The sequence below is a fragment of the Macrosteles quadrilineatus genome, unplaced genomic scaffold, assembly GCF_028750875.1.
Source record: "Macrosteles quadrilineatus isolate MER2022 unplaced genomic scaffold, UCM_ALF_1.0 Scaffold_1__1_contigs__length_201487025, whole genome shotgun sequence".
Classification (NCBI taxonomy): Eukaryota; Metazoa; Arthropoda; class Insecta; order Hemiptera; family Cicadellidae; genus Macrosteles; species Macrosteles quadrilineatus.
Genome location: NW_026542594.1, coordinates 138,971,118 through 138,994,848, shown reverse-complemented (window position 1 = coordinate 138,994,848; position 23,731 = coordinate 138,971,118). Strand labels below are relative to the sequence as shown.

The 23,731-nt window shown below is 36.4% G+C and overlaps 1 protein-coding gene across 1 annotated transcript; it reads left to right on the top strand.

Moving 5' to 3' along the window:
• The first annotated feature begins 5,858 nt into the window (after positions 1-5,858).
• LOC128985613 (SAYSvFN domain-containing protein 1) lies at positions 5,859-23,428 on the top strand. The gene is made up of 2 exons (XM_054405279.1): positions 5,859-6,332; positions 23,021-23,428. Exons 1-2 carry the CDS (start codon positions 6,183-6,185, stop codon positions 23,351-23,353), a joined length of 483 nt encoding a protein of 160 aa, XP_054261254.1. The 5' UTR covers positions 5,859-6,182; the 3' UTR covers positions 23,354-23,428.
• Positions 23,429-23,731: the final 303 nt, after the last annotated feature.

Sequence of the window (23,731 nt, the reverse complement as noted above, 5' to 3'; positions counted from 1 at the left end):
AAATTGATGAGAGCAATCACCCTCTGGGCCTTTGGGCAAATAAGCCTTTTCGGGTTGTTTGAACAGTCAGATTGTTCACTACAACAACTATCATGCACATTACGTGTATGGCGCGTTAAATTAAATTTACTAGCAAAAGTGTTTGTCACAAAATGAACATTCAAACTTTTTTTGTATTAATATCAGACATACTGATCCAGTAACTCTTTAACTTGAAATAACACCATCGATTTGAGATAAAGTTTCCAATCACTTGACAAAATGGAGGTTAAAGACAGAGATCCGCGAAAAACAAAATGAACGCCTAAAAAGGAAATGGAATGGAACTCTTTGTTTGTAATGTAACGGTTTTAACAAATCTATTCCAAACAGTTCCGTGTAACTGTTCCAAAAGTTCAAAAAAAGGAAGGTGAAATACTGCGGTGAGAAGGTCGTGCTATACAGACCTAGTTATAGAAGCCATGTCATTGGTTAAAAAAACTCACTGCTATACCAACCTAACAAAATCAGCGACACGCTCTTGACAGACTTCTGCCATGGCAGTGCTACCTCCAGTTATAATTTTAGCTCAGTGACGCTTCTTGGTCTTGGCCTTTCACCCAAGTAGCAAAAATCGTTGGCAAATCGTTGGCCCAACGTTTCTGTCGATCGTTGGCCAACGGTATTGTTACAAGTCAGGAGCCCCGCGCAACAATAGCCAGGCGTCGTCTCAAAAGGATTGTTTGTTTACACGGGTTCTCCGAACGCGCCAGTGATAGACAATAGACCCATGTCAACGGACTACGTCAATAGGGGTTTTGACATCTACCAGAAGCTTCCACGGCGATCTGTAAACACCTTTGTCTAGCCTACGAGGGGTCTCCAGAATGTTCCACGGTAAACTTAGAAGAACGAGATCTAGATACTAGTGGAACTAAATCAGCCCTTCAGGCACGCCTTAAACAAGCTTTAATTGATGCAGTAAAAAGACCTAGATAACGTTTTATTTGAAACATCTGATTTTTATAAAATGCTTAAAAACCTAGAAGCAAATATTGAGTCAAAATTGTTAGAAAACAGCAAAGCTTTAGAGTCAAAAATGTCAGAAAATAGCAAAACATTAGAGTCAATGTCAGAAAATAGCAAAGCATTAGATTCAAAAATGTCAAACCTAGAAGCAAATATTGAGTCAAAAATATTAGAAAACAGTAAAGCATTAGAGTCAAAAATGTCAGAAAATAACAAAAACTTAAAAGCTAGCATTGAGTCAAAAATGTCGAATGTAGAATCAAAAATGCTGAACAAGTTAGATGAGTATTCTAGTAAAGTTGATGATTTAGAAAGTAGGATGAATGAAATGGATGAGAAATTTAATTGTATAGAAAAAAATCTAGAAGATAAGTTAGTTAAGCTTAGGCATGAAATGGCTGCGTCGGGGAGCTTCACACCTGCGTCATCGGCTAGCACTGGCGAACTTCAGCAGGATAACGCCCTAGATACGATCTCCAAGCCAGCGCCCACCATTGCTGTCGTTGCCCCTCAGAACATCGTTCCTCACTTCGATGGCAAAACTCCCTGGGAGGACTACATGCTTCTCTTCGAGACAGCGGCTATGGTCCATGGGTGGACCGAGGAGACAAAGGCTTCAGCACTGTGCCTTGCACTACGGGGCGATGCATTAGCTGTTCTGCATGCTATGCCAATGGCGGAGCGGAAGAATTTCCTAGAACTAGTGAGGAGATTGGACATGCGCTTTGGGCATCGACACATGGACCAGCTCTACCGATCACAGCTGCGGAACCGGATCCAGAAGTCCAGTGAGTCACTCCAGGAGTTTGAAGCCGACATCGCTCGCCTGGTGAGAAACGCCTATCCATCGGTCATGGATGATGTCTACGAGAGTTTGGCGGTGGATAAATTCCTAGACGGTCTACGTGAACCTGAGACTCAACAGGCAGTGAAGCTCGCCAGACCAAAGACCCTGAGTGACGCACTGACACAGGCACTGGAGTTCGAGGCTGTGCGACAGTCGGTGAGGGGCCAGGCTCGAGTCCGCGTGGCAGACGCAGAACCTACAACTCCACTGGACATCGAGGAGCTAGTAATGAGAGTGCTGGAGGCACTAAAAACTCGTCGCCGGCAGATACGCTGTTGGAGCTGCGGACAGATGGGACATCCCCGGAGTAAATGTCCTTCGACCACATCAGAACCGAAGCAGGAAAACTAAGGAGGGTTGATGGAAAGGGGCAACCGTCAGCCCGCGATTGGAAAGCCCCGAGGAAAAGTGGTAAAGTTGCTTCACTGGGAAGTCAGTCGAGCAGTTTCTACGTCGACGGAAAGGTGAACGGGCGTCTCCAAAGCTGTCTTCTGGACACCGGGGCGACTATGACCATCCTGGATCCAAACACTGTGTCGACGGAAGATATTTCACCAACATCATGGTCTCTACGTACAGCTACAGGTCAGCTGGCTCAGGTCTATGGCCACGGCGATCTGTAAACACCTTTGTCTAGCCTACGAGGGGTCTCCAGAATGTTCCACGGTAAACTTATATAAGGGACCGTCTTCCGGCACACGGCAGTTGAGTTGAGTTGAGCCTTCCGAGAATCGTCGCAGCAAGCGCCCGTCGGTGTTAGTGACCAGTGCTAGTGCTAGTGGCAGTGACAGTGTAGTGACGGTGTAGAGACAGTGTAGTGACACTAGTGACAGTGTTGTGACAGTGCTGAAACAGAAGTAGTGATAAATCCTGTAGAGGCTAGCTGTAAGTAGAAACATTGTAAATTAGAATAGGCATTAGCTAGGTTTAGATAGGGTTAGTTAGGGGTTAGGTAATTGCAAATATTGTAAATAGAGAATAATACGTGTAAATAAATAGTTATTATAAAATCGCCAAGTTTTATTGTAAAGAACCTGTTAAGCCCGCAACAGTATGTTTTGGCACTCAGTCTTACGGTTGGCCAACCAACCAATTTTTGCGGAAGGGCCAACCATCCTATTGGGCATAAACATAAAAAAACACAAAATAATAAAGATTTTGTATGCAAAGCATAATTATGAGTTGAGTAAATTGATTAAATAGTTCATAAAAACTTATTTTGAAAATAAAACGAAATAAAAATTTTGAGCCGGGACGGGTCTCGAACCCGGTACCTTCGACATGTGATCCTCACGCCTTACCTCTGAGCTAAATGTGCTTGTTGATCATGAATGTTTTCAAGTGGTGAAAGAGTAGCCGACAGGTGCAATGGTCACAATTAATACTTTAAATATTTTTGGTGCTACAGTATAATATGATTCTGTTAATCTGTTTAGGTCTCAAGTAGTTGAATTGTTTTTCTGGTAGTTGGAGAAGATACTAGTATTTGAATATAGATTATTTAATTTAATTACCATTAGATTAGTAGGCTACTGTTATAATTGATTGTTAGGTATATAATTAATTAATCTTTTCTCTATAACTATTAAAAACTTGCTTAAATAAGTTAAAGAATAAAAAAAGTTATAATAATTATTATATGTTAAGCAGGTGTTCCCCACTGCATCCAGTATCACAACATCATCTGACTACATTCATTATTGATCCAAATTTTTACAATATTTGTCTTATATTCTGCTGCCATAACATTTATGTACTTTTAAATCAATCAATTTTTTAATTTCGTTTTAGAATGTTTCATACTTAAACCCAACGAATGCCCAACGAAGGCCCAATGATTCTTTCCTTTGTAGGGCCAACGAATACCAGTTTCCGTTGGGCCAACGTTGGCAAATCGTTAAAATTTCTGCCAACCATTTCCCAACCATGCCGACCATTTCCCAACGTTGGGCCAACGATGTGTGCTACTTGGGCACACCCCCCCAAGTTTTGAATTCCTTTTTTTTTAAATTTTTATAGGGAATAGGTTTGAAAGTGGCTGTTAGATATTTGTTACTAGAGATTTTAAATTTACCAAGGATGTAGTAAGTAATCTAATAAGTCAACACCCCACAATGGACTGGGGCTAGACTCTAATCTACTAATGACGACTAACAGCTAGGGGGCCTGGGGCCAAAGGCAAGTACTACTATAACCCAGAATGCCAACCGCATAGTAAAAAGCATTAAGCGTTTTGAGAGAGCTTTGCCTGTCAATCGTAGGCAGCGCCACCAGCGTTGCTATGCTGAGTGCATGGCAACGCTGGTGGCGCTGCCTACGATTGACAGGCAAAGCTCTCTCAAAACACTTAAAATGCTTTTTACCACGCGGTTGGCATTAGGCATTCTGGGTTATAGTAGTATGTTTTCTGTGCTTCTGCTGCGCTGCAGCTGCTCCTACCTATGTCTGTCGTCGAACGTGGCCTTGACGACGGAGGGCCATGATTTAATTCACGTACTACAATATTACAGTGAGAGTGAGAGTGAATACAAATAAATAAGTACAACATAATATCTGAACCTGGCATAAAATTTTCCAATGAAAATGTTTATTATCCAATTACAGTAAGGCTGATAACCATCATGATGAATGTATAAGAACTTAAATTACGGAGGAATTTTAAAATTAATATTCCAGTAACTTACGCAATTAACGCCAGATAAATTACCGCCCCCTTACTTTTAAAAGCGTTTAGATGTCCTTTGCATATTTCCTCCATAATAATGCACCACGCACCATGGAAACTGATCAAAAGGAACAAAGTTGGAATAAATTAAATAACATAATTAAAATTAAATAAACTATTTGGCGCTCGCTATGGAATTTTGGTTGGGTGGCGCCATAGATAAAACCATAGACTAACCAACACAAGTAGACTTCTCATCCCATTGTAAATTTTGAAGCAAGTTTTTCGTGTCTAGTTCATGTACGTGACACAAAGGCGCTAGTGTCGACGAAACTTTGTTTCTATTATTTTCGGGTTAATTTCTTGATTTGTGCTTTACTGTTTGGTTATATAACTAGGGGACAAGTTATTGTTTATGAATAGATCGTATTATTTGGTTAAACGATGTTTTAAATGACTGTATTAACGGGAAACAAATTGTAAACAAAACACGACATCTGCAGAAAAACGGACAGAACTAACAATAAAATTGGCTTCAGCTGTTCCATAAGGATGGGAAATCTACTAAGGGAGTATGTTTTATCATAGATAAAACATACTCACTATGGTGGGTGGTGGCGCTATGGAAGCCAATCGATTTACGATATTCGATAGTAGTTCTTTTCAGACTACGTCGATCGATACTACTTAACCGTATGCCTACCATATCGTTGTGAACCCAGCGCTATCCCAGTCGAAACGGCACACGGAAGATTTCTCAGGTACCGTTTGACGTCACTAACTGCTGACGTCACTTTGAGGGAACACCAATACCGCAACGATACGGTTATGAGCGATCGGCCTCGGTGGTGAAGTGAATAGCGTAGCGGGCTGATAATCCGAATGTACCAGGTTCGAATCCTGCCGGTAGCCCTAACTTTTTGTCAACATTTTTTTCCATAGCAGCAAGTTTGGTTGGTTTGGTTAGGTTATGACAGTTTAATTTTATAATTAAGAAATTATAAAATTGAATTTTAGGCATTATAATTTTATTATATGAACAAAACTATTTTTTAGATTAGTTAACCTTAATAAGATTTTTCCATTATCAGCACGTTTGGTTAGTTTGGTTAGGTTATGACAGTTTAATTGAATAATAGAAAAATTATAAAATTTTCTGTTTCTTCAGACGCAGCAGTTAGTGACGTCAGCAGTTAGAGACGTCAAACGGCACCTGAGAAATCTTCCGTGTGACCGTGTGCCCCACCGCTATCCCAGTCGGCAACTACTAACAACAACAGACAACTGAACTGACGCTATTGTTTTTAATATAATAATAACAATAACAATTCCGAACTGAGACAAGAGGCAAACTGGCAAACATCTCATCAAAATAATTAAGTAAAACCAGAAGTCATTTTCATTTTAAACTTCTTTAACAGAAATACTAATATGCTACAGTACTGTTGTACTATAATGATTAATAAAATGTAAACAAAAAATCGCATAAAGTTTGTGAAATTAATTATTCCTGTTGTGTGTTGTGAGTGTGAGGTTAGGTTACAGTTTTTGTGTAGACGGAGACCATGGTTTGACAAGACATTACATCAAATTTGAACTGAAAAGGAAATTTAGTTGAATGTTCTAGATAAGTTTTCTGTCAATGCTTGTAAACTATTTTAAATGGATGAAAAATTGGCAAGATACAGATCCAAGAAGAGGAGAGAAGAATTTATCCAATTGTCAAAAGAAAAAATATTCTCATTTCTTAAAGTTGGGACTCAAAAACATGATATGGTAGGAGATGAAGTTGAACTCACTATCAAAGATCAGGTTAGTTTCAAAGCCTAACTTGTTGTTGGGCCTATTCCCTAAACATAACATTTAAGTTAACACCCTCTCCGAAAGAGCTTGTTTTCCATGCAGGTAAATTTTCTGTTGTGTTTACAAACTTTATAGCCTAGGCCTATAATTAATACGCCAACACGAAATTTGTTGAACTCCTCCGCCATTTCTTAACTGATTTAAAGATCCATTAACGTCTCATTGGAAATGAGCATGTCGTGTAGACAGGGCCGTCCGAAGGTGGAGGGGGGGGGGCAACTGGGGCAAGCTGACCCGGGCGCCGTGGCTGAGGGGGCGCTGCACAGCGACTATTTGTATTAACATAGTAAGTTATTAAAAATATGTGAATGCGACTTTGGTAATTATTTGATATTTCTACAATGCGATATCTTGTAATTTTTATATGTTTAGGCTACTTACAGTATTTTTCACGCAGAATCCAAAAATGCCATCAGTTTTTGTTGGAGAGATTCCTAAGTGGCCGTACAGTTAAATAATTAATATTAAGCTTCAGTTTTGTTGATTTATTAACATATTTGTCGTATGGACGAGTCCAAGTTCTAGTGGCGAAAATCTAACACTAAAAGGGGTGGAAGGTTTGTGGAGTGGAAACAGCTGTCAGTTGTTTACATTCTAAACTAAACAGTCAAAACCACAAACGACGCCATGAGAGCAAAATCAGAGTTACAATATGCAATAACTAGATTTTTAAACAAAAATGGACTTGATGCTGTTTAGAAAATACAATACAATAAATCAACTATTATTAATAAACTAATAATCACGTGAACATGAAGGTAATTATTTACCCTATTTACACTGGGATTTGATGTAAAATTTTGATATGTCTACTTACAGTATTTTTAACGCTGAATCCAAAAATGCTATCAGTTTTGGTCGGAGATATAAGTGGCCGTACAGTTATATAATTAATATTAAGCTTCAGTTTTGTTGATTTATTAACATATTTGTGTTATGGACGAGTCCAAGTTCTAGTGGCAACTAACACTAAAAGGGGTGGAAGGTTTGTGGAGTGGAAACAGCTGTCAGTTGTTTACATTCTATAAGTACAAAACAGACAAAACCACACACGACGCCATGAGAGCAAAATCAGAGTTACAATATGCAATAACTAGATTTTAAAAAGAAAATGGATTTTGGTGCTGTTTATAAAATACAATAAATCAACTACTGTACCGGTACCATAAGTTACATAAACTATTAATCACATGAACATAAATTATAAAACAAAATAGAATTTATTCACGTAAAATACTAGTAATAGAAGCTAAGCCACTGCCGACATGATCATCGTCCTCATTCCAATCCTCAACCATTGACTAATGCCTCAACGTAGCTGGTAATGAACGTGCCATAGTGCATAATCCCATAGTACACAATCCCATTGTGTCTAAAAGTGAAAACGTGCCACAGTGCATAATTTAATGTATCAGCAACTAATAAATTATGTTACATAATCTAATCTAACCTAACCCAACCCAACCTTAATATTAATGTTTAAATCACATTTTATGTCAGAAAAGGCATGTGAGGAAGATAGGTCGGACTTTATGCGGATTCGTGACTATATTAAGTCCTTTGAAGTGAGGTTAGATTAAGTAAGTTAAAGGTTAGGTTATAATGAACCGACTCATTAACCAGCACATTTTTGGCTGAGCAGTGGCTTGCGCATTTTTGATATCGTTATTTCATTGTGTTTCACCCACTAATTGTGCAAAAACAGTCTGGAAGTTGCATAAATTAATGAGTCGGTTCATTATAACCTAACCTTTACCTTCCTAATCTAACCTCACTTCAAAGGACTTAATACAGTCACGAATCCGCATAAAAGCCGACCTACCTTCCTCACATGCCTAAATAAGAACTGATTATTTGGTTTCAAAACAAATTGATTTGATTTCATTCCGCATTAGATCAAGTATAAACAGTTGTTTGCTCTTCTCACTCAGTCCTCACTCCTCACTCTTCACTCAGTACGGACCCGTTCAGACCACGCCATATTACCATTACCTTCAGTACCGCTCAATTATCCTTAGATTCGTAATCCTAACCTTCGTTTTACGGCCACTTAGGAATCTCTCCGACAAAAACTGATTGCATTTTTGGATTCCGCGTTAAAAATACTGTAAGTAGACATATAAAAATTACATCATATCCCAGTGTAAATACGGTAAATATTTGCCAACATAAATTATAAAACAAAATAGAATTTATTCACTTAAAATATCAGTAATAGAAGCTAGGCCACTGCCGACGTGATCATCGTCCTCACTCATTCCCTCAACCATTGACTAATGCCTCAACGTCTGCTAATGAACGTGCCATAGTGCATAATCCCTTAGTACATAATCCCATTGTGTCTAAAAGTGAAAACGTGCCACAGTGCATAATTTAATGTATCAGCAACTAATAAGTCGTTACATAATCTAATCTAATCTAACCTAACCCAACCAACCCTTAATATTAATGTTTAAATCACATTTTATGTCAGAAAAGGCATGTAAGGAAGATAGGTCGGACTTTATGCGGATTCGTGACTGTATTAAGTCCTTTGAAGTGAGGTTAGGTTAGGTAAGTTAAAGAAAGGTTAGGTTATAATGAACCGACTCATTAATTTCTGCAACTTCCAGACTGTTTTTGTACAATTGAAATAGTGGAATACAAAAGAGTGAAATACAATGGAATAACGATATAAAAAATGCGGCACATTTTTCATATCGTTATTTCATTGTGTTTCACCCACTATTTAATGTTACAACATCAAAATTAATGTTACATTATTCAAAATTCATGTTTAATGTCAGAAAATCGCCCCTTACTGTGACCCCAGGTTTCAGTATCATTGTCAGCTTTTGGTGACCATACACCCTTAATTCCCGACCAGAAATGCCCCTCAGCATCACTTCAGGTTTCCTAACAGGAAGAGATGAAACACCGTGCTTAATCAGCGACACTTGTGCACCTGTGTCTATCACCTTCAAGATTACCAATCTGACCTATAGCTACTAATTCTTCAGTTAGCATGTTTACTTCCGGAACTACCCGGACCTGTTTTTCTACATTCAAACAGTATCTCGCCTGATTATTATTTCCGCTCAACGGGACCCCACACCGGCGATTGTGCTGATCCCAACGGGATGTTGTTTTCCGAGCCCCTAGAGCTACTAGCAGGTACAGACTGGTTACGGGGACAGTCTCGTTGATAATGACCTTTCTGCTTGCAAATCCAGCACGTTACTTCCCGGCCGAACCTATTTTGACCATTCGGAAATGTTCCTGGAACTGCTATTTTGCTATTTTTATAACTGCTCGCTCCTACAGTCCCTTGAAACATGCCACGCACAGCCTACAACAACGGTAGCACATCATTTCTGTCTGAAAAACCCTGCGCGGAGGACCATTGTGCTGGTCCCTATTGTTTTTGGTAAGGTGTTCAATAGTGTCCGCGGTAGTAATTGCTTCTCTTAGGCTCGCTGGGAATTTGTACCGCGTTTGTTCCCCCACAGTTCCCACCAGGCCACGGACAAAGACATCTAGGGCTCGCCTATCTGCCTCCTCCCAAAGCGCTGCGTTAACTTCCTGATTATCCGTAATTCTTAGAGTCTTTACATTTAATTCCCTTACTCGGTTTGAAAAACTTTCGATTGACTCCCCACGACGCTGATACATTGAGGGCAATTGCTGAAAGTAGCCATGTTGTGGCGCTTTGTCTTTAAAACAATCCAACAACAAGGTTATGAATGTTTCATAAGAAGCAATATTTGCTTCAGCCTCCGACTGAACAAATCTCAAAGCTGTGCCAGTTAATTTTAATTTCCCTATTCTCAAACGTTCATCTCCTCCCCAGTAACTAAGATCTCCCACGCTTTCGATAGTTTGAAAAAAATGTGCCACAGATTCCGGATTATCCCCATTGAACGTTGGTATCGACGATACCAAGTCAAAGTTGGCTTTCCCAACAATGATCTTGTTATCCCGAGCGGCATCCCTAATCGTTCGGTTTAATTCGTCAGCTACTTGCCTTATCTCTAATCTAACGGTAAGAGCATCCAGCGGTTCTTGAAGCTTCATCCTCCCGACCACTAAAACTCACCCTTCCCGTCATAGTTAAGACACGAAAACAACAATAATTTTTTGTTACAATGCACCCTTAACAACGTTCACAACTAGAAACACTAGAGCAGAGAAAGCACATAATATTTATCTCACTCTTCCTATGACATATGACAGGCTTACTCATCACTGAATTCTAATTCACTACTTATAAATATGTTTTCCTACAGTCACCCGACAAAGTTGGCTTCCTTTTATTGTTTATAGTACAGAAAGCTGCTAATTGCTGCATATTTATACTTTGCCGTACGGTTTATACTTTGCCGTACGGTTTATACTTTGCCGCACATCAGGATTCCAACGAAACAACACAAAACAGCGTGGTTCCATTATGCACGTAATACGTGTACGCTTGGAAATAGGTTGGCAACACTTAAAGATAATTATACTATGAGCAGCTGATTGACTATTATAACTACGATTTAACCTGTCATTTCGTGTTTATAGTTTCGGTATTTCTGAACTTTCTGGACTTTTCTTTTAAACGTTTTTAAAACCTTCCTACGATCTTAATAAACAAGAAAATACCTTTTAAGCATTTTTTTTTAGGCACGGAAACCACTTCAAATTACAAAAACATACGGAACTATATTCTCAAAACGCGGAGCACATTTCTTGCCGAGGAAAAATAGCGGAGTGATATGGACCGCGGGTACTACTTTCTCTAGGCCACCATTTGAGTTGCCAGCTGAACCTAAAAACGTGTTGCATAGTGTTTGAAAGACTAATTATTTATATGCTTTATAGTGACTGTAGGAAAAATATAATGTGTAACACGAGTGAAAAAGGCCTTTGCTGCACTCGAGATCATTCCACACTCGCCTGCGGCTCGTGCGTAAACATTGCTCTCGTGTGCAGCAAAGTGCCACTTTCACCACTAGTTACACAAATAACTATTTTCAACTCCATTAGCCCGGCTCAACAAAGGGTTGTCCTGATGTGCAGTCGGGAAGGGAAACAGACAAGTCGTCACAACAAAACACCAGTTACTTAATTAAAATGTCAAAAGACTGAGTGGCAACCAGACTGGAAATAGACTTTTATGACAATCAAAATAAGAACGAAATTACTGTTTTTCCTTACTGAAAAATCGTATGAGTAGGCCTAATTAAAACCACCAATCTCCCTCCTGACCAGCACACTGGCACCTCTTTCTTAGTTGCGCCAACTTCATGGCAACTTTTCTTATAACAACTAATTACGTTTCAGTAAACAACAAAAACACATTTAAATGAGCCTACTACTCTATCGACATAAAAAAATAAAAATAAATGTTAAATACAAAATCTGTTAGTTGACCGAGTGAAAACCAATATATTAATTTGATAAGAAGAGAATATTTGTATTAGTTTGATTAATTTCTGTTTTTTAGACAATAGAATCTAGGTACTTACCTTTCATTTTGTCAGAATTCTTGCATCTGACCCCACACCTGACACCAATGTAGCAACAGCGCACGGGAAGGGCGGAAACTCAATGATCGAAGGCAGAGGAGAATTCAATACTTAATTTATTACCATTACCGTAAGGATACGGATTGCAGCCATTGGCCTAGGTGGTCTAGTGGTTAGCGTGCCGGGCTGATATGCTGAGAGTCCCGGGTTCGAATCACGCTGGTGTCACTAACTTTTTGACTTAGATTTTTTCATTATCAGCAAGTTTGGTTGGTTTGGTTTGGTTATGACAGTTTAATTTTATTTTTAAGTCATTATAAAATTTTAATTGAACAATTTCTAGTTTTATTAAATGAACAGAATTATTTTTTTCTATTAATACACTTTTTGTATTTTATTATTTCATTATCAGCAAGTTTGGTTAGTTTGGTTAGGTTATGATAGTAATTTTATAATAAAAAAATTATAAAATTGAATTTGAGGCATTTATTTATAATTTCATTTAATGAACAGAACTATTTTTGCGAATAGTAAACCTTCATTGCCAAAATGCTCTCTACTACAGCGCAGTTCACGGAGGAATTTTGAACTAATGCCTCAATCGTACCTCCCCTAAGTCAGACCCATTCCAGTGTATTAAAAATGAGTGCCGTACAGTACTAAATGATTGAATAATCATTAAGTACTGTATGGCACTAATTTTTTATGGTTTGTCTCTTATTGTTTGGATAAGGGTCTGGTCTTAAGAATGAGAGAGAGTCTAAAATACAGTGAAATCTCAACTAACTATGTTCAACTAACTAATTTTAATCTGTAAAATTGGTGTTTGAAATCGAGTTATTTTTTATAGTACAGATTCAAGATTGATCAACATCAAATATAATTACTTGTTAGGCTTTTTTTTTTAATTAACAGATGTTTTATTTTAATTTATTTAAACGATTGAGAAGAGTTGTAAGTATTTTAAGGGAACATAACAATTTTGTTACAGAGAAATGCTATAAAATATTTGTTATTTATCAGAATAAAATTAGTTCTTCATTATACAGGGTTATTCTAAATGATGGACCCATTTTTAATGCTTTATAATTTTTATACTATTAAACTATAAAATACACATCAAATGAAAAAGCAACTCAAAGAGTTTATGCCTTCCAAAGACACATCATTTAAAATCGATCCAACAGAACTGTAGATTTAATTGTACAAAGTTAAAAAGTAATCTCCAACTTTTATTACCACTAGAAATTTGGAGGTTACTTGACGTTTTTGCAAATAACTTTTAAATGGTGAGGAAATCGACCAAAGTGGAAGGTAATATTCCGAAAGAGAATAAAATTTCCTACTATCTACTATTAGGCATTTTTTTTAAATACTCAAGAAAGGTACCAAAAATTGCCTCAAAATGAAAAAAAAATTGAAAATCCCTGTCTTTAATGTAGACAATAAACATAGCAAACATTAAATTTCACACTTTTTTATTTTAAGCCAAATTTAGGCTACATTTATTGAGTATTTTCAAGATATGCATAATAGTAGATTGTAGGAAATTTTATTCTCTTTCGGAATATTACCTTCCACTTTGGTCGATTTCCTCACCATTTAAAAGTTATTTGCAAAAACGTCAAGCAACCTCCAAATTTCTAGTGGTAAAAAAAGTTGAAAATTACTTTTTAACTTTGTACAATTAAATCTACAGTTCTGTTGGATCGATTTTGTTAAATGATGTGTCTTTGGAAAGCATAAACTCTTTGAGTTGCTTTTTCGTTTAATGTGTATTTTATAGCAGTAAGTTTAATAGTATAAAAATTATAAAGCATTAAAAATGGGTCCATCATTTAGAATAACCCTGTATAATATTGTAAAAGTTCTTTATTTATCACAAGTTCTAACATAGTGGCGACAGTGACAGGATATTTATAGTTAAAATTCAGAGTAGGACCAAGCTTATAATTTACTTACAATAAGAATAAGAATAAGAATAACAAATATTTATTTCCATTGATCTTTATAAAAGAAATAGGACACGTCATTGTTATACATAGTTACAAGGTGATTCAGTGTTTACAGTACAATATATCTAAATTTAAATAGCCACTTATATGAAAATAAAAGCTTTATTTCAACTTACTCTTCAAAATCTAATATTTATTTCACAACTTTAAAAAATCATCAATTCTGTAAAAGGGATTTTTAACAATCCAGTCATACAGTTTATTTTTAAAAATACTGTAAGAAACTAATTTTGCTTCTTCAGGCAGCTTATTAAAAAACATTATACAATTTAATTTATGTGAATGTTTGGTTTTTGCCAATCTGTGCTGCAATATATCTATTTTATCCGCTACCTCTTGTATAGTGATTGTGTACGTCTTTTCGGAAAGAGAATTGATCTAAGTTTGACTTTGTATATCCTACTAATATTATAAATGAGAAAGTTTAGATGTATGGATGTATGGATGTATGGATGTATGGATGTGACAAGTGAACGCAAAAAATACTGGTCGGATTGGGCTGAAATTTGGCATGATGATAGCTCACATTTCCGATTAACATATAGGCATATTCTTATTTCAAAAATCCTTTCGGGCTCCGCCCCAGTGGCTCTGGAGTTTCCCATGTTAACCTTATGAGAAATGGAATCATTGAATCTTAACAGCTGTTTCAATTAAACAAGTTGGTTCTGTTCTATGATGTTCAATAGCATTAAAGTTACAAGGATTACCAACAGGGTGCAGCACTATTATTTCTTTTACATTTATGACAACAGTTAATTTGCAACCAAAAGGTGAGTGAGCGTAGCGAACGAACTTTAACCTGGAGGCGAGTTAGCGTAGCGAACGAGCTAACCTGAAGGCAAGTGAGCGCAGCGAACGAGCTCCAACCTAAAGGTGAGTGAGCGTAGCGAATAAACTTCAACCAGGACGTGATTGAGCCATGCGAACGAGATAATCTTGAAAATTAAGAAGTTAAACGGGGCAAAGCCCGCGGGTTACAGCTAGTATTAATATATATTAGAATTTGGAATATATAAAGTTTTACTATGGTTGGTATCCTGAAATTAATGAAAAGAGGTTTACAATGTGTATCTGAGCATTCTCCAGCAATGCTTCGAACCGCCTTTTTCTGGAGTAAAAGGATGTCATTAATATGTGGAGAGTGGCCCCACAAAATAAGACCATACCGGTATAGTATGTGTGATTGAAAGAGTCCAAAATATGCCAATCTTAAATATTCTTGACTAACAAAATCCTTAAGTTTCCACAGCAAGCACCTCACTCTTGAAATTTTGTTACAAACAGATTTTATGTGTGATGACCAATTTAATTTTAAATCCAAATTAAGACTTAAATCCTAAAAGTTTAACTGATTCAAATTTTACCTCTGTTTTAAGACTGATTGATATATTGTGATTTGTCAGAATTACAAGATAGTCTGTTTGCAGAAAACCAATCAAATGCTCTATGTTCAGCCTCTTGACTAATTAAGCGCAGGGTTGTTAAATTAGAATGGTTAGCGAGTAAAGTTGTATCATCCGCATATACAGGGTGGTAAGAAAGTCCCTGGACAGTTGAATATTTTAAAAAATAATGCAGATAGAGCTATAATACTTGGTACAAAGTTACAGGGCATAAAACTCTATTTTAACACATATTCAGTGATCCAATAACCCTTCAGGGGGACGGCCCACAAGGAGTCAGAAGAAAATCTTAAGAGGAAGCATAGGTCAATATGCACATCAAATTAAAGGTCTTTTTTTGTAGAATACAATGCCGCAAACCGAACTTCAAAAGGTTGATCCTGCGCAAAATGGCAGATGTTCAAAGATTTCTTGAATCCGCCATTTTGAATCTTTGAACGACTGCCATTTTTTACTCAGGCATTCTTTTGAGCTTGAATTTACGGCATCGTAATCTACTAGTAAAGACCTTTAATTTAATGTGCATATCGACCTATGCTTACATTAACAATTTTCTTCCGATTCTTAGGGCTGTGCCCCTGAGGAGTAAGCGTATAATAGCAATGTAAATTAAATGAATCTTTGAACAACTGTCATTTTGCGCAGGATCAACCTTTTGAAGTGCGGTTTGCGGCATTGTATTCTAAAAAAAAAAGACCTTTAATTTGATGTGCATATTGACCTATGCTTCCGTTTAAGATTTTCTTCTGACTCCTTGTGGGCCGTCCCCCTGAAGGGTTATTGGATCACTGAATATGTGTTAAAATAGAGTTTTATGCCCTGTAACTTTGTACCAAGTATTATAGCTCTATCTGCATTATTTTTTAAAATATTCAACTATCCAGGGACTTTTTTACCACCCTGTATAACAGATTGTGTATTTATATTTATAGGAAGATCATTAATGTATACGTTAAAGAAAAATGGCCCTAGTACAGAGCCCTGAGGAACACCGGTTTCAACTTTTTCAGTTTTAGAACATTTATTTTTAATTGATACCAATTGAAGTCTATTACATAAATACGAAGAAATTAGAACCATGGCATCATTAGTGATGCCATAAAAACATAGTTTGTTAGTTAGGATATCAAAAGGAACCGTGTCAAAAGCTTTACTTAAATCACATAAAACTAATGACACAGATTCTTTCTTTTCTAAAGTTTCGAGAGAATGGTCAACTAAAGTGAGAATTGCTGAGGTTGTGGATTTACTTCGACGAAAGCCGAATTGGGAGTTTGACAATAGGTTATTTGTTTCAAAGTAATTATTTAATTGATTATACATTACTGCTTCAAATATTTTGGAAAAAATAGGAACGAGTGAAATAGGCCGATAATTTTGAACCATTTTTTTATCACCTTTTTTGAATATTGGGACTACTTTCGATATTTTGAGGGATGGAGAAAAATATCCCTCCCTCATACAGGTATTCAATATAAAAGCAAGAGGGTAGCTAAATTTGTTAATTTAGCAACAACTTTTATTATATCCGATGATGAGACCTCTGACCAAGAAAATGTTGTATTTGTTGAGTTGTTTCCTAAAAAATCTTCTGCTTTGTAAGGGCTTTGTGGTATTACTTTACTTAATTCTTTTATTGAATCTAAAAAATATGAATTCATTTCATCTGGGTCAAGTATGGCATCTTGACTATGAGTTGGTGAATGCTCATCTTTAATTACCGCCCAGGCAGCACGACATGGTTTGGAAGCATTACTGATGAAGTGCTCAACTGCGTTCTTTTTGGCAAGAGTCATTTTATTTCTATAGAATCTTTTATGGTTCATATAAACATTATAAGCTGCCTGAGTTAGCTCAGAACCTGTAGATCTTAAGTTTTTATAGACAGTAAAGTACTTGAGCATATCATTCTTAATTATTCTAAGCTCAGGAGTATACCATTTTATAAGCTTATTATTTTTAGGTTGCCTGTCCGTTACTTTGACCAATGGGGAACAATTGTGCCATAAATTCACATATCTTTTAAAAAAATTATCAAACAAATGTTCAACACTAATTTTGTTATGTTTATAATCATCTATCATTTCCCACCTTTCCTCTCTTAAGTAAGAAATAAATAAGTTTAAATTTTGGTCATTTTGCTTCGTGATCAATACACTGGAGGCTTTGTAATCAAGGCTATTTTTACTTGTATTTGATGTAGTAACCATTTCAAATAAGAGTGGAGTGTGATCTGCAAAACAGTTTTCATCACACTTCACACTATATAGGTTTTCATTAAAGTTAACAATAACATTATCTATACAGGCATTACCTCTAGTAGGCTGAAAATTTGTGATAAAAAGATTGAGAAATCTGAGTATATTGCTGAATTTTACAAACTTTAAATCATTATCAGATGGCCTGGCCATTTCAATATTAAAATCCCCTGCCACTATTATTTTGGATCTATTTTTTAATATCTTTCTGATTGCCTCTTCAAACTGTTCAAAAAATATATTGATGTCCCCATTTGGAGATCTGTAAATACTTATTTTTTGAAGCTCTACAAATTACCACATAAGCTGGTATAACATTTTTCGGTACATATAAATCAATTTGTTCTTGTTTAAGCCAGTGTTCAGAAACACAAATTAAATTAATATTATTTTTTTCACTAACAGATTCAAGGTACAACTCTTTGTTTCTTAAACATTGAACATTGACTTGCATCAATCTAAAAAACCCCTGCTCATATTAGGATCACCACTCAAATCAACATTTTTTCATGCACTTCATTAGGCGAAGAGGCTTGGTTGGGTATTTCGGATGAGTGGGGTGTTTGGATGGAATGTTCAATTGGAGAGGACTGTGGGAGTAATGTACATTCAGGTTGCTGAGGTGCTTGGTAGAAATCAGTACTATTCGGAGTGGACGTTACGGTGGGATGGTGTGCCAGGCTTTTGGAGGATAATGACTGTTGAAGGAGTTCTGAGGGAGGGATCTGTGTAAGGTATGATGGATATATTGAAGTAGATGGATGTTGTGGTAGTTGTGTAACAGTAGGACATGATGAGGATTGCAATTGTTGGAGTCTTGGAAGACAATTAGAGGAGGTCGATGAAGAAGACAGCCGCAGTTGATGCTCAGTGGGACGATCTTGCTGCATCTGTTGCACGGTAGTGACAGATGGTAGTGATTTTTGGTGATGTCATCTGAGGAAGACTTGCTGTAGGTTGAGTCTCTTGAAGCTTCGTTGAGATTTGTAGTTTCAAGGTCTTGACAAATTTCTCGTGTGTGAGACCTCTCCAAAGGACTCTTTGTGCCTTTTGACTGTAGGAGATAATGTAAACTGATGCTCCTGTTGAACGATGGAAGTTTACGATGTTTTGTGTGAAGTGTTGTGGTTCAATCAGATCTCGCACACATCCCATTGCTGAACAAATTAGTGTTTTCAGACCTTTGGACTTAAAATCTTGCTCAAGCTGACTGAAAGCTTTATCATATTGATTTTTGGAAGGCTTACCATGATATTTATCTTTTGTAATGAGGCTGTACTGATACTGTAGGACCGTTTTCTATTTTTTGGTATGCCAAATACTTGTTTAAAAGGTTGCAAGCTTGAGGTCTACCAAAACTATTCCTGAACACCAATGTACCAACACCAAGACATACACAATACAATGGATAAGCTGAGGTCATTAAAGACTGAAAGGACTCAACTAAGAGGAACTTTTTCAAAGTGCAGAAATAAAATGGACAAATTACTGGCTGCAGATATTAAAGATGAAGTAACAATTAAAAGTAATCTAAACAAGTTGCAAGATAAAGCTGAAAGGCTTTTTAAGCTAGATGAAGACATCAAGGAAGCCTTGTTTGAAAGTCCTGCAACAAAAGAAGAGGACTTAGAAGATGAGTTTGATACTACAGAATCCTACAGAGACATGTTATCTTCAATGAGAGCTAAGTATGACCATTTCATTATTCAGGTTGGCCTAAGCCAACAGTCAAGAAGTGAAGTCGGGGATACCGTTCACATCTTAAATTAGTGTCTAAGAAGGGCTTCAGTCTACCTAAATTACAATTAAACCAGTTTGATGGAGATGTAAAAAATTGGATAGGGTTTTGGGGGCAGTTTAAGAAGGTCCACGAGGATCCTGAAATCTAGAACCTGAGGATAAGCTCCAATACCTCATCCAATCTTTAAAACCAGGATCGTCCCCTAGGGAATTAGTAGAAAGTTTTCCACCATCGGGAACTAATTATGTAAAGGCCCTAGAACAATTAAAAGCAAGATTTGGTAGGGATGACTTTTTAATAGAAGTATATGTGAGAACTGCTCAGTTTAGTGCTCCAACAAGTAACGCTAGGTCCTGATACTAAACTGTGCCGACTGTATGACAAACTAGAAACACAGTTAAGGGCACTTGAAACTTTAGGAGTCACTTCAGACAAGTATGCTTCAATGCTGTATCCTCTTGTAGAATCTGCTTTGCCTGAAGAAATATTACGAGCCTGGGAGCGGCATCGTTCAAGTAGGTTACTACACATACCCTCAACTTCTACTTCGTCAGATCTAGTTTCTAGTAATTTTCTAGAAGAACTTCTTGATTTTCTAAAGGCTGAGGTGGGGAGTGAAAAGAGGCTGGCACTTGCTCGTTTGAGTTTTTAATCTGCCACTCCAGGAGACGGAACAACAGCAAATGCAGCAGCCAAAAGAAAATGTCAACTGTACATGAAACTTGTCAGAGTGAACCTATGGTAGCAGATCTATTGACAACTGGTACAGAGGGTCTTAGAAGGTTGGTGAGTAACTGCACTTATTGTTCTAAAGGAGGGCACAATGCTCAAGATTGTTCCTAATTTCAACAATTAACTTTAGATGGAAGAAAGGAGCATCTGAAAAAGAAAAATTGCTGCTTTGTGTGCTTGAAGCAAGGTCACACAGCAAAAAAGTGCAAGGTGTTTCTCAAATGTCTCTTTTGTGGTAAAAGGCATTATGGGATCATGTGGAGGGACTTATATGAAAGTAGGTCTCGATCTAAAATTGATCTTGGCAAACCAGACTTACAGCAGCAAAGTATAACATAAGCCTAAGTCAGAGGTTCTCAGTAATATTGGAAATGGTACAGGAGAAACTCTATTACAGACTCTATTAGTTCTTTATTTTGACATAGTAAACCATAATTCAGAGATCTAGGGAGCTGGGAGACAATCAGAAGAAGGGATCCTATTGGGGTGAAACAGAGAGACTCCATTGATGTGGAAGTGTGCCAACATTTTAATGAAAATGTAGCGGTGAACGTTGAAAACAGATATGAAGTCAATTTGTCATCAAGCAAAAGACTAAATACTCCCAACAAATTAAGTGACTGTGTTAGAGAAAATGTTTCAGATCCAGCAGAGTCGACAACAGTTCATCAACTGCTGCATCGCCCAGTGACAAAAGACAGTTGCTTGACTACAAAAATAAAGCCAGTGTTTGATGGGTCTACAGAGAACAAAAGAGGTAATTCTTTAAACAAATGTTTTGCAAGAGGTTCAAATTTGTTAAATTTAATTCCATCCCGTGTAATGAAATTCAGGAAGCCGTTGGATTGGAAAACCATGAAACAGAAATTTGAAATCCATCAAATAACTTGGAAGTTCAATCCTCCGAGCGTCCTATGGTGGGGAGATATGTGGAAACAACTTGTGAACAGGATGGAAACATCATCGAAGAGATAAAGATTTAAGAGAGAGTATCATGCAATGCTTGGATATATTGAAAAAAAAGGAAGAGAATTCATCTTTCTTGACTCCATGAAAATAAATTCAGAAGACAAATCAAGGAAACAGGATGTACATATTGAAGAAAAAGAAGATAATTCATCATCACCTACAGAATCAGGAAGAGGGAGGAAGATAAAATTCCCGAGGAAAATGGACTTGTAAACCCAAAAGTAACACGTAAATTGTTTTGTTTGAAAATTTGATATTGTAAAGCAAAATTCCAAGGTGGGGAGGATGTTGGAAATCGAGTTATTTTTTATAGTACAGATTCAAGATTGATCAACATCAAATATAATTATTTGTTAGGCTTTGTTTTTAATTAACAGATGTTTTATTTTAATTCATTTAAAAAATTGAGAAGAGTAATGATTTTAAGGGAACATAACAATTTTTTTACAGAGAAATGTTATAAAATATTTGTTATTTATCAGAATAAAATTAGTTCTTCATTATATAATATTGTAAAAGTTCTTTATTTATAACGAGTTCTTACAATTATTGGTGTTAAATCCGTTGGCAAATAAATATATGATTAGCCTGTCACTATTTCAAAGATCAATCTTTGTTACCCGTCACCTCCAAAAATGTACCGTATCTAAAATTTTGAAATTTTTACCACAACTGGCAGTTTTTGCCACAACCCAATTACCGGTAACTTAGTAGGCCTCAATGTAGCCTAATTGCCATGCTGAAAAATAAAAAAAACTTTAGTATTGTAGTGTGTGTAATTTACTTGTACACTATATTCATTGTAATTTTCCTAACCCATGGTGGAAGGAAAAAACATAGGTGTGCTATTCCCACATATTCTGACGTCACTCGGATTGCAAACAAAAGATCACCTGATTGTAACTGTCAAATTAGTATACGTTTTTGTTTTGATTTGGTTGTTATTGTTTTTATTATTACAAAAACAATAACAATCAAATCAAAACAAATACATACTAATTTGACAGTTACAATGGTGATCTTTTGTTTGCAATCCGAGTGACGTCAGAATATGTGGGAATAGCCACACCTATGTTTTTTCCTTCCACCATGTTCCTAACTATAGTTATGAATAAAGAAATTTAAATTTGGCTTGTCCATATATTCAGTTAATAACTTTTTTAATAGTTCCAGTTCCCACAGTAGGTATAGAGACTGAATGCCAACTTTGCATTGTATTTTATTTTCCGCTTAAATCTTTTTGGTCTCAAATCAGTCATCCTTTACGTTAATGTGTTAGGTACCCTAGGTACAGTTCTGCTGAGAATCTAGACACTTGTCAGATAAATTATGAGTTGAAGTTAATATAAATAGCTATTAAAATAGGCCATTTAGGCCTAAATCGATAGAATGTTGAACGGAAATATTTATTTTCTGTTAAATGGGTCTTTTACATTGCGTGGGCGGCATTTAGGCTAGGTTAGTTTATTTTATGAAACTCATGAAAAAAAGGATAACTTAGTACCTGCCAACGAATACAAATTTGAAGTCTTTGTACATTTATCTCAAAAAATCACACAATAATGTAAGTTTATATAAATTTATTTGTTAGTTATTTTGTTTGTTTTTATCATTCAAACAAAACCAAGCCAAAATGAACTAAACTTATCTAACATTACTTTCGCAGCACAGTGTGTAAAATCTTGAAAAACATACAATTGATACCTTATTCATATTTTGTAAAAATTATAGGCATAGGCCTATCTGATATGATTTAAATTAGTTAAAACTAATATTTGTGTTTTAAAATCTCCTCTTGAGTCCTTGGGTAAATGCCCATTTTGCCCAATTCCGGAGTTGGGCCAGGTGAAATAATAGGCTAAAAATAATAGGCTAGGCCTGATAAGCACAATGTTATTAAGAATAAGAATAACAAAGTTTATTGCCTTTGACCACGTTTTACAAGTATTATATTCATACTTTCAAAATCAACTTTACTTGCCGTAGCCTATATTTTTATAATTATTAATTTTAAACACATTTTTTAGGAAGAAGAAGTTGAGTCCAAGGATGACAACGCAAGTATATCCTCTCTTGAATCCGCTGACGAATCTGAATGCTGTGATGAGTTTACTTATTCTAAATTTTCACTATACGCTTCACTCTGGCTGATCTTGTTTTCTTTTGCTATATATTTAGAGTTTGGTGCAATTTATTTCATAGTTTCTGGTTTCTACATTATTTGGGCAAATACTAGAACAGGACCAAAAAGGAGAGGTGAAGTCAGTGCATACTCAGTGTTCAACCCTGACTGTGAAGCAATTGATGGAACATTGAAACCAGAACAGTTTGAGAGAGAAATTCGATATGGCTTTTTGTAGCTATTAAATGGCCTATATGACACATTTTTGAACATGTTATGTATTTTATGGTAAATTATATATTTTTGTTAAGGATCTCTTTATTATTTTACATAACTCAATATTTACACTCCTATAGGCCTGCCATTTCATCAAGTACAGTTGAAAGTCAAAGAATGGTATGTTCAGTCTTGCTACATATAAGTTATTTATTTAGAGAATATTGCAGTAGGACATCTTCATTGCTTTATGGAAAGCATTAAGAAACATAAGTTACATTATTTAAATACTAGACTGGAACTACCAATTCTACAGGGGTGCCCATCCCCCCTAGACTCATGACGCCCCCCCACCTCCCTAATTGAGCAACAGCCCCCCACCATAAATGAGGTACACAAC

Coding starts and splice junctions, on each gene's coding strand:
- LOC128985613 (XM_054405279.1), top strand. CDS start 6,183: ATGGATGAAAAATTGGCAAGATACAGATCCAAGAAGAGGAGAGAAGAA. Junction 6,333..23,020: donor AACTCACTATCAAAGATCAG/GTTAGTTTCAAA, acceptor CACATTTTTTAG/GAAGAAGAAGTTGAGTCCAA.